This window comes from Rhamphochromis sp. 'chilingali' (assembly GCF_963969265.1).
Source record: "Rhamphochromis sp. 'chilingali' genome assembly, chromosome: 8".
NCBI lineage: Eukaryota > Metazoa > Chordata > Actinopteri > Cichliformes > Cichlidae > Rhamphochromis > Rhamphochromis sp. 'chilingali'.
The window spans coordinates 9,355,221-9,367,810 of NC_137935.1; the positions used below are offsets into that span (position 1 = coordinate 9,355,221).

A 12,590-nucleotide genomic window follows, 5' to 3' on the forward strand; every position below is an offset into this window, starting at 1 on the left:
CAGTTAGGTCCATATATATTTGGACATTAACCCCAAGTTTTTTTTATCTGTTTACTAAAACAATTACAGTAAGTCCAATTACTGTTATATAACAGACATGGACATGTGTAGACTCTCAGCTTTCATTTGAGGGTATCCACATTTAAACTGGATGACGAGTTTAGGCGTCTCAGCTCTTTAACATGTACCACCCTCTTGTTTTCAAGGGACCAAAAATAATTGGACAATCGACTCAAAGGTAACTCATGGGCAGGTGTGGGCAGTTCCTTCATTATGTCATTGTCAATTGAGCAGATAACAGGCCAGTTGATTTGAGGTGTGGTGCTTGCATTTGGAAGATTTTGTTGTGAACAGACAATATGCAGTTAAAGGAGCTCTCATGTGCGTGAAACAAGCCACCCTTAGCCCTTACATGTATAGTGGTCACTACAGTGGACAGCTATTCAAAGACTGTTTTCTTGTATTTGTGTCAGTGTTGATGGTATACTTGCCACCCCCTGGTCAGTCAGTTGTCCACCTAAGTGGACATGTAAAAAACTTTTTGAAAAGTACGTTTAAAAAAATAAAGTTCAAAAATATTTTTTACTGCCTAAAGATTAATAAAAATACTTAAGAAAAAGAAATACCAATTGATAATTCATGCATGAAAGGGTTAAGCTGTGAAAACAGAAAAAAAAAATCAGAGAAGTTGCTACGATATTAGGAGCGGCAAAATCATCCTGAGAAAGAAAGAAAGGACGGGTGAACTCGGCAACGCAAAAAGGCCTGGACGTCCATGGAAGACAACAGTGGTGGATGATCGCAGAATCACTTCCATGGTGATGAGAAACCCCTTCACAACAACCAGCCACGTGAACAAAACTCTCCAGGATGTAAGTGTGTTGATATTGAAGTCTACCATAAAGAGAAGACTACATAAAAGTAAATATAGAGGTTCACTGCAAGGTGCAAGCCACTCATAAGCCTCAAGAATAGAAAGACTAGATTGGACATTGCTAAAAAAAAAAAAAAAAAAAAAAAAAAAATCTAAAAAAGAAAGATTACTACATCATCTGAAAAACAGTGGAGGAAGTGTGATGGCTTGGGTGTGCATGGCTGCCAATGGCACTGGGACACTAGTGTTTATTGATGATGTGACACAGGACAGAAGCAGCCAGTTGAATTCTGAGGTGTTCAGAGACATACTGTCTGTTCAAATCCAGCCAATTGCAGTCAAATTGATTGGAAGGTGTATCATAATACAGATGGACAATGACCCAAAAAACAGAGCCAAAGCAACCAAGGAGTTTATTAAAGCAAAGAAGTGGAATATTCTTGAATGTCAAAGTCAATCACCTGGTCTTAACTGAACTGAGCATTTCATTTGTTGAAGACTAATCTTTGGACAGAAAGTCCCACAAAAAACCAACAACTGAAAGTCGCTGCAGTTAAGGCCTGGATGAGCATTAAAAAGGAAGAATCACCAGCATCTGGTGACGTCCTTGACTTCCGGCTGTCAATGCCAGCAAAGGGTTTTCAACTAAGTAGTAGAAATGAACATTTTATTTTCAGTTATTTAATTTGTCATGTTACTTTTTCAGCACCTGAAATGTGTTAAAAAGAGAAAGCTTTAGTTCCTCACATATTAGGCAATCTTTTTGTTCAACCCACTAAAATAAAAGTCTGCACTTCAACTGCATCTGAGTTGTTTCATTTAAAATCAATTGTGACAACGTGCAGAACCAAAATTAGAAAAAAGTTATCTCTGTCCAAATATTTATGGATCCAACTGTCGAACTAAAATGTCAGCATCCATCTATAGCCTTTGAGATGCAATGCATCTTTTTTGGAGCAATGGCCTAACACGTTACAGGCCAGCTACTTAAGAGTCCTCAACACTAACTGAAATATGCACCTATTTCTCTGTAACTTCACATCTGTAAATGTAATAAAATGTATAATGCCTTAGAGATAAGTGACCACAGTGATCTGTTGTCAAAAGCAATAATTAACTTCATGTTTTTCAAGCCATTTAAAACAGAATGGCTCATAAAACTTGCACAGCGCTCGATTGCAGACAGATGAGTTTCTCATGGTTAAAGATTTTCTTTTTATTCTATTTATGCTCAGAGGGGATTTGTGTGAGGCAGTCGGGAGGAAGGACAGGGACATGCTGATTCAATAAAACACCATTATACTCCTTTTAAAAAGCTTCCATTGGTGACATGAGTAGGGGGTAATTATAATAAATGCCAGTAATCACAGACAATTCTATTCAAAGGAGCAGCGACTGGTTTCTGTCTCACACACACACACGGACACTGAAAACACGCCAGTTTTTAGTGTAATTCTGAGGACAAGTGGTCTTTTCTTTTTCTGTTTGCCAACCTAACAGGCTCTGACTATGTGATCTAAAAAGTGTGAACTAAAAAGTGCACGAGGAACGTGTTTGAAATGTCTCAGTTAAGGTAAAAATTGAGCTAAAGTAAAATAAGGAGACAGTAATAAATAGTTCACTTGTTATCTAGCTGCTCAACCAGTAATTTCTGCCATAGTAGTCAGTTCTCGTTCGCCCATTTAACACTGATTTATTGAAACCTATCCTTTGTGTACATTAAAATGACAACCAGACATGTGGCACTGTAATGACAGGGACCTCACACGCCATGAAAGCCATCGGGCAGCCTGCAGAGGCTGCAAACCAAAGCGAAAAAATGTGAAAACATCTTCTGTCAACCAGCACATTCTTCTTCTTTTTGGGGATTTTTATGCAGCATTCACCAACATTCTGCTGTTAGATTAAAAAACTAAAAAGACACAAAAAAGCACCCTGTGCATGAAAGTTGTGACTGGCAACCATATGGTGATGAGCCCGTTGCGTTCAAAGTAAACTATAAAGTAAGGAAAAAAATACAGAGTAATTTCCTCTATAAAAACACACCAAGTCTGATCATGTGTCTCTCGAATGCCAAGTGTTAAGTGACTGTATGGCCAACATCATGATTAGATTATCACAAAGGGCTGCAAATGGCACACAATACTTTCATCTCTTTAATTTCACCATAGCTTTTCATCGCTGTTCTCAAGACTGCCGCAGACTTTAGGTTACGAAGCTGAGATCGAAATGCTTCGGGTTACTGGATATGACTTTTCTTTTGTTGATTAAGAGATAGAATGGAAACACACTGAAGAACGTTATTGGACAAAGACAAAAGGACACAGCGGCAACAAGATTAACTCCAGGTCATCTGGCATAATGAAGACAGACATACGAGGGATGAGGAGCCACATTGTGCTGTTGGTGAGCTCCCCTGGATCGCCAGCTTTCCGGAACCTATCTTTCACTGGAAATGTGGCACAGTCAAGCAATGCCCAGCTCAATTTCAACGCCCACTGAAATTGATGATTGCGTGAATGGGCCTCTTTCCAGAGATAATTAGCACAGCGTACAAGGTTAAGAGGGCCCCAAGGGAAGAGAGCCTGGTGTAGGTCAAGAACGAATGTGAAAAAGAGAGGATAGAAGCGAGCGAGAACAAAGAAGCATCATGTTTTCAATAAGATCAAATTAATGAAGATTATAAAATGCACCCTCACTTAGAGGCTGTCTTAAACAGAGCTGCATTTTATTGATGTACATAGTAGATTAAAAAAATAAGGAAGAGCAGAAACCGCTTTGGTAGAGTGGATGGGAGATAAACATCTAAAGTGTGCATGTGAACAGAAAAAAAGCCCTTAGAGGTGAATTAATTTTATAGCAGCTTCTAAGATTCCCCTTTTGATTTTACAATATTTAACAGAGTACTTCAGATTAATCACAAGAATGTAGGATCATACACGTTTTGCTGCTCTGGACGTCAAGTATAAACGTGTCTTTGAATTATATCCAGTATGTTGCCAGATTAAATTTTGTTTTTACTGTCAGGCTCAATTGGGGACCTTGACTTTTGTTTTCTGCCCCAAAGGGATCATCAGACCTCAACCCTTGCAAGGCTTTAAGGATCTCTGAAGGTGCTCACACCCCCACTGTGGTAGTAGAATTCTATTAGAATTGATAACCCCTTTCAGGAAGGACCAAATACTGCGGGCACATTGTGAGTAAAAAGGTTCATTCCATCACAAAGTTATTATCCACGGGCAGATTGTTACCATTCATCACGTGCCAGAGATGAAACTCACTGTTAGTCAAGGGAAACGGCTGTTTCACTGCCTCGAAACAGATCAATATATGCCGCCATTTTCCTTTTGCTCCTCTGCTACAAAAAAGTAATTATACAGAAGAAATGTTGACAATCAATAGACTAGTCAGGTAAGGTTAAGGTCTGCTGTGGAGGCCAGCAGAGGCTCCTCCGTCAGCTGTCAGTGATGCTACTGAACTCAGACGCCCGCATGGGAACAAAGAGAAGCTTGTATGCTTCAGCTCCCTTTTACATTTGTGTTAGGTTGGCTGTGTCGAAACAGTTAGTATCAGTGCATGAAATCCAATGAATTTTCAAGTGTTTAAAGGTACGTGTGTGTGTTAATGTAATGCAATATTAAAATTAGACCTTTAAATATATAACAAAATATAAAACAATAACGCATATAAAAATAAAAAAAGAAAATGAACAAATACACCATTAAGCTGCCTTTTTTACTCTAACGGTGTATTCAAAAAGACTTTTGTTGCATAAAATAAAGTTGCAGTTTAACTTTGTCGAGAGAATTTATTGTGCTGTCACAGTACGGTAGTCCCGTGCTGCAAAAGTGCTGGACATTAGTCTTCAATGAATTCATCAGCATCGCCTTGACATCTACTTTCACTTTAGACGAGCCTGAACTTTATAATCCACTGGCAGGGTTCAGAGGTCAACAGCAGAGGGGACCAGAGGGCAGGGAAAATCACTCTCTCCCTGGAAAAAACTCTGACATCCAATTTTCAACTTGATTTATCAGTGTAAAGCTAAAATTGATAGGGTGTCATTACTGCACAGGGAGCTGTCTTGGAGAGATGTATCAAAGCCTCCTCATTTTGATTTAGCACAGCGGATCAATACAACCCTATACTGTTTCAATTTGAGGACTATTGATTTTTCTATGCTGACTCCATACAGAGGGACATTCATCATCAAGCAAGCATATAGTATGGATCCAACGGGCCACCATAGGGTCTGATCTGCGTATTTTTCAGGCAGATCATATGACTGTAGAGCAGCTGTTTTAAAGCCGTGTACAGATCATTTCCTTATTTACCGCTCTTGCTGTTGGTGCTACAACACAATTTCCTAAAACTGTTTGTTCTAAGGTGAACAACAACTTAAAATCAACTGGCTGCAGATACCAGGAATTCAAAAACAGAGAAATCTAATACTTGGGCATCTAATGAGCAAAGCTGCAAACATGCGGTTTAAAAAAGAAAGAAAGAAAAAAAAAACACTAAACAAAGAAAAGTGTCAGTAGTCTGACTACTGCCTTCCTATGAATAATTTTGTTTATAATATATCCTACACTAATGATAAATATCCCTTGGCATGTCCCCAGGCAGAACTTGGGAGTTAAAGGCAAAGCAATCTCTGTGCAAGACGGTAAAAACAAACATTACTAACTAAAGGTTCATTCACTCACACACACACACACACACACACACACACACACACACACACACACACACACACACACACACACACACACACACACACACAAAACAGACAGCCACCTCAAAATGCTTGAGGGCTTTATATTTTACAAGAGAAGCATAAATGGGAAAGTTAATGTAGCATTGAATAAGACTGAGCTGCTGAACTGCAACACTGCCTTGAGCTTGTGAGCATATTGCATCATTTTTCTTCACCAGCAGGTTACCATTAAATTTGAATTTGTTGGAAGTTTTGCGGTATCATTTACAATGCACCCATGCTCAATAACCTTTTGTTTCAATGCAAATGCTATGCCTCTGAGAGAAGCTCCATAAATATTTGAACAAGAGCCCAGAATTCAGTCCAATAGATTTCCATGGGTAGTTAAGGTTCAGTCAGTTTTAAGAAAATCTGTACTTGGACCCTGAGATCCTCACAGTCACGGTCAAAATATTAACATAATATTAAACACAGTGTTTGGATAAGGTCAGTTTTTCTGCCATTGTTCTGGAAGCAATTGCAATACATTATTGCCTCTAACAAATCCAAGTGTCAACGGGAAATTGCAGCATGTGATGTCAATATACATGCATTTGATAAAATTAGACTGGCTACTGCACACAATGTTCCGTGAGTAGAAGGATAAAGAACACATTTAGCTGCTTAGAACATCTACTGATTTTGATGGAAAATGCTCGAAACATTAAAAACATAAAATAAAGCTATAAAAATTAGTAAAACATTTTTTCATATTATGAGGAAACCTGGTTTAAGATCTGAAACAAATTCACGCTCAGCAAACCCAGTCGAACATCTGCACTGTATCGTTAAAACGTAATAACAAACTTAAAGCTACTGTTTCAGCAAAGATGCAAAAATTTGGCAAATAAGCAGCTGCGGTTTGTGTATAAAGTGGCAGACTTTCTCTCAACTGGCTGCTCTTGAATTCATTTTATGTGAACAAATTTACTACTACTGTGCATTTCTACAACTGGCCTGTATAATGTGATGTGGATATTTAACTCAAACTGCCTGAGGCTTTCCCTGCACCAAGTCATTGCTCATAGTTCTGCTATTATAAAAAACTGCATGCTTTTTGTCATATCTGTAATTCCCAGCCATAAGCCCAGAAGAAAACAAAACAGCTTGCTGTGACTCCTTTGTTTGTCTAAAATAACTAGCTGTCAATGCTTCTAACCAGCCCTGCATCCATGGGACCATGTGGATGATAGTGAAAAGTAAGCAGCAGAGTGGGAGAGCTGGTGGTTGTTTTAACAGGGCCCATGGGGAAGGCTGCAACTACCACCAGGTGCTGGGCTGTGTTACTGAGAGGGTCAATGAATGCCTGGACAATGCTGCAGAAACACCCCAACCCCCGTCTTCCACCCTGGTATGTTAGATGACTGGCCAATCAGCTGTCCCCAGAGGATTAAGCCACTCGGCACTGTAATTGCATTTGCTGACCTGATTGCTGACCCTATCGGATCCTGGGAAAATGACATTAACTGGTGGCCCTATCCTCTGACTGCAGAGTACTGTGAACAGGTAACTTTTGTCCTGTAGGTTGTACCTAACATTGAGTGGCTATAGTTTATCTTGAAGTCTTAACACCACCCCTGTAGGTCTGCAGTTAAACTTGTTCAAGTGTGGGGACCTACCTCTGGGCCAGCGTGCCCCAGGCACCATGCTTGTTGGTGAGGATGTTGACGATTTTCTGCTTTAACTGGTTGGCTGTTACATGGTCTCTGTGCTTAGCGGCGCAAATCAGGTGGTCACACATCTTCTCTTCCTCTTTTCTGTCAGCAGCATACTGAGCACAGTTTGACTAATTTCAGATTTAAGAAAACAGAAGAAAGAAACAAAATGTGTTAATCTCATTCTGTATTTATATATTTAGGTACAGTATCTACCATCAAATTTAATGCTGGACATTGTTCTAATAGCATTTGAGAATGTCTTACTTGAATAAAGTCAGAATAATATATACACTCTAATGGAGCATTTGTCACGCTGAAGAATGTTATAGCTTCATTCAACACACTTGAGTGCATAAAGATATTAGTGGACAGCTGAGAGATATATTTCTACTCCCTTGGAGGAGGGCACTAAATCACTGCAAGCACATGAAGGCAGTCCATTGCCTAACTGTGGACAGATGAGGCTTCCTGTTAGGTAGCTTTGGATGGCGCTATTAGGGGAGAAGAATATAGCCTGTCAGGGTTTACAAAGCTACAATGCCATTATATCAATAAAATGTTTATGCTGTCCGCTGGTATAGCAATGGGTTAAAATGTGAAGATTTGCAGTTATCTTCTAAAACAAACTGTAAGAATGTGTAAGAACATATTGTTTTATATAATTCAAATCATAAATATAAAAAAAAATCTACTTGTCAGAATGTTTAAATAAAATACAATGTGTAAAATTTGCAGCTTTACTTATAAACCTTTTTCCTGAAGTCAGCGCAACAGAAGCGCACCAGGTAGCTAAATGTAAACTAGAGGAGCACATGCGACTCTGTCTCACTAGGCCACCCTGAGGGGAACTCTTGCTAATATTCGCAATCTAATTTGCTAACAGAAGCTGGAAGTTAATTGAATTTCCTGCTTTAAAATTTGAATTCTGTCAGATATTATACTTCAACATATACCTCATAAAGCGGATAACTCAATCTCCGCCCATCACCTCACATTACAACGTGACGCCGTGACAAATATCAAACATTATTTATCACTTAAAGCATATGACGCGTCTTCCTGACACCAACTTAATTGTAAAACTGTCTTATCTGCGTCCTGAATCTTCAATCTTGAAGAGTGGGTAATAAAGTAATGTCAGGCCTAGATGAAAAGTGTAGGCTGTCTGGAGTTGGCAGACAGAACGGATGGGGCCAGGTACACTTCCCCCTTCTCCTGACATTGCATATCTAACCGTCTCTTCCAGTTTATCTAGTGGGTCAAGGATCCTCAAGAACTGTATATCAAGCAGCTGTTTGAGGATGGCTGCTTCTCCCAGATAAGAAACTCATCACTACTCATATGTACAAGCTGTTAACAGAGCTGGCGGAATTGTGTGTGTGTGGTTTTGTTCGATAGCAAACACACATTTTGATTTTGAACAGTCAGACTGGTAATACTTCATAACAACTGTCGTTGCGATAATCGCATGATTATAAAACTTTGTGAATAGTTAAAAAATGCAGTACAGTGTATTTTGGGCTATTATAAAGTTGTAATGTTGCTGTTTTAAATATTTTTGTTTTAAAGTAAGCAGGTGGTGTTACAATTTAAAATCAGAAGACCAAAAACCTGAAAACTACGGTTTATGTCCTATTTAACTCTCAGTTTTGTTTTCTACTCTAGTCTATCTCACAATTACTGCGACCCCAACCCTGTGGGTATCGCCAAGATAGCCCAACAATATTTGAAACCCTCACTAATGAGGAATTAAACTTTTATTATGATACCAAATTAAACAAGTGTATTAATCAGATTTGTAATATCTACCAAACCATCCATCCACTTTTGTTGTCTAGTTCGGGGTAATATAGCACGGAGAATATTGTGCATTCTAATGATATCTGAGTTCAATGGTTATCATTTCTCACCTCTCTCAGCTATGATGTCAACACGATGCAAAAATAATTCATAAATCAAAGCTGCTCACTCTTTCACAACAGCAGTTAGCTCTGCATGTTTGATATGGTAGATATTTACACTGGATAACCTTCCATAAGAAACCCCAAAGGGATCTGTGTCTCCTCCTGGGATAAAACAGGAGATGTTTTTGCTTTTTAAATGAATGTGTAAACCACTACACAACTTGCAACTTTCTAGTACTTGCTTTCGCTTTATGAAATGCTTTAATTCTTTGTGGCAAACATTCAACACGATGTTGGAAACACTCCTCAGAGACAACGTTTGGTTGACTCTGTGGAATCCTTTAAAAAACAGTTAAAAACTTTACTGTGTAAACAAGCTTTCTGTTGACCAATGCTTTTTACATTTTTATATTTTTAATTTACATTTAAACTCTATATTGTGTATATTGTGCATTTTGCTATTTATCCCTCGATCTGGGGCTCCACGCAAGATCTCATCCCGTGGGGTCAAAATGATCATGAGAACGGTGAGCAAAGATCCCAGAACCACACGGGGGGACCTGGTGAATGACCTGCAGAGAGCTGGGACCAAAGTAACAAAGGTCACCATCAGTAACACACTACAACGGCAGGGAATCAAATCCCGCAGTGCCAGACGTGTTCCGCTGCTGAAGCCAGTGCATGTCCAGGCCCGTCTGAAGTTTGCCAGAGAGCACATGGATGATACAGCAGAGGATTGGGAGAATGTCATGTGGTCAGATGAAACCAAAGTAGAACTTTTTGGTATAAACTCAACTCGTCGTGTTTGGAGGAAGAAGAATACTGAGTTGCATCCCAAGAACACCATACCTACTGTGAAGCATGGGGGTGGAAACATCATGCTATGGGGCTGTTTTTCTGCCAAGGGGACAGGACGACTGATCCGTGTTAAGGACAGAATGAATGGGGCCATGTATCGTGAGATTTTGAGCCAAAACCTCCTTCCATCAGTGAGAACTTTGAAGATGAAACGAGGCTGGGTCTTCCAACATGACAATGATCCAAAACACACCGCCCGGGCAACAAAGGAGTGGCTCCGTAAGAAGCATTTGAAAGTCCTGGAGTGGCCTAGCCAGTCTCCAGACCTCAACCCCATAGAAAATCTGTGGCGGGAGTTGAAAGTCCGTGTTGCTCGGCGACAGCCCCAAAACATCACTGCTCTCGAGAAGATCTGCATGGAGGAATGGGCCAAAATACCAGCTACTGTGTGTGCAAACCTGGTAAAGACCTATAGTAAACGTTTGACCTCTGTTATTGCCAACAAAGGTTATGTTACAAAGTATTGAGTTGTATTTTTGTTATTGACCAAATACTTATTTTCCACCCTGATTTACGAATAAATTCTTTACAAATCCTACCATGTGGATTCATGGATTTTTTTTTCACATTCTGTCTCTCACAGTTGAAGTGTACCTCTGGTGCAAATTACTGACCTCTGTCATCATTTTAAGTGGGGGAACTTGCACAATCAGTGGCTGACTAAATACTTTTTTGCCCCACTGTAGCATTACACAGTTGCAGCAGATTTTTTCCACTGCACATCCATGATTAAAATCTCCCTTCCCGCCACATTCCAAAGGTAAGCTACCATGACAATGAGCAGTGAACTCATTGTCATAGTCATAAAACAAACAGACATTTACAGCAAGCATATAGCCAGGTAGTGGTATTTAAGCAATGTTTAGTTGGAACTAAGGGGTCCAAGAAACTTTTGCCACACCATGACATCACACGCAGCCTGAACCATTCGCACAGGCAGGATAGATCGATGTGTAATTGAGGCCCTACCATTTAAATGTGGCAGCAAAAATTGAGACTCATCAGACCAGGCAATATTTTCCCAACCTTAAGTTGTCCAATTTTGGTCAATCTGCACAAACTGTATCCTCATTTTCATGTACTTCTGTACCAGTGTGGTCTTCTTCTGTTTCAAAGTTCAGTGTGTTGTGCATTCAGAGATGCTCTTCCGCATATCCTGGCTGTAAGGAGTGGTTATTTTAGTTATTGTTGACACTAACAATCCCGCCATTTGTGCAAAATCACTTGCTCTTTTCCACAGTCTGATGTTCACTTTGAACTTCAGAAGGTTCTCTTGATTATGCATTTATAATTTCATTGAGTTGCTGCCATGTGATTGGCTGATTTGAATCAATGAGCAGTTGAACAGGTGTACTTAACAAATGGCCAGTGAGTCTAATTTATTGTAATTATTAACCTTCAAATAATAATTTGTTGTATTTGAAAAAATACTACTTACTTTCATAACATTTATTAGTGATTAGTGCTTTTATAAGGTCTTATTACTCCAGTGTGCACTTCTTTTATTATGCCACTTAAACCCTAGTGTTTCCTTTCATATCTCAAATGATGGTTTGATGGGCGTAGGCTAAATACAGACAAAGGGATTTTATCCCCCGAGTTAGTTGGCAAAAGCTCATATCAAAATCCTAAATTAATATTGCCGGGATCCCTTTGCCACCAATAATTAAATTTATACGAGTTGTAATAGCGAGGATTTAATCCTCGTGAGGACACAGAGGGACACGATTACTGAGCATATAAAGTTGAATGCCTGTTTTATACTAATAGGATTTGTTTAGAGCTCATTAGCAGATTGTCAAAATCTATTTTCACAGCAGATGGTAAAACTGAAATTTGGTCAATTGAAATATTGAAATACTGTATTTACTGTTGATTCAGTAAGCTGTGCAACTCTGGGCAGGCCTTTAATGCTTTCAGAAGCATAGTTTATACCTCAAACTCTGCATGTTTGTGCACGTCCTCTGCTCGCTGTCTGTTGAGGATGAATTCAGCCTCGTTGGCAACCCGGACTATGTGGTCCTTCATGGCATGGCAGAGCAACCTTTAATATTGCAAAGAAATTTAAAAACAGGAGAAAACATAAGGATTTTTAAAATTACTATGCATTTCAAAGACACTCCAAAGGAAAGCACAGTGTAAAGGTAAATTTAGCTTGTCAGGACTGTGTAACATTCTGCTTAGTGAGAGAGGAGACTGGTAAACAGAATCATTTGTCTGAGTTATGTTGCAAGGCTGCAGGTCAGTGACAGACCCCTCTGTAGCATTAAGGAGGGAATAGAGTGTCATTAGAGCACTGGAGCCTGTCTGCCACGCTCCTGATTGACTGAGCATCCCTTCCCACTGACCAGAACATCAACCCAGAAACTGTATTGCTGACAAGCCTGGCGGTGGAAAGCTTCTCACATGTCTAGAGACTCCGTGGTCTCCACCCACATTCACACATAGGTTCCAGTATCTTTAATAAGTGAAAACACCCTGGATATTGTGTGTAGATTACATGCCATTTTACACACCATTAGGCCAGCTTTGTTTTAATT

General features: G+C 39.5%; 1 protein-coding gene across 1 annotated transcript in view; it reads right to left on the bottom strand.

Annotated features, from left to right (window-relative positions):
• nbeab (neurobeachin b) overlaps positions 1-12,590 on the bottom strand; it is a 209,248-nt gene that overhangs the window by 81,941 nt on the left and 114,717 nt on the right. The window contains exons 37-38 of the mRNA XM_080889391.1: positions 11,986-12,094; positions 7,250-7,416 (exon numbers count right to left, since the gene is read on the bottom strand). Coding sequence (XP_080745517.1) covers positions 7,250-7,416; positions 11,986-12,094 — 276 coding nt within the window. The remainder of the gene's footprint in view (positions 1-7,249; positions 7,417-11,985; positions 12,095-12,590) is intronic.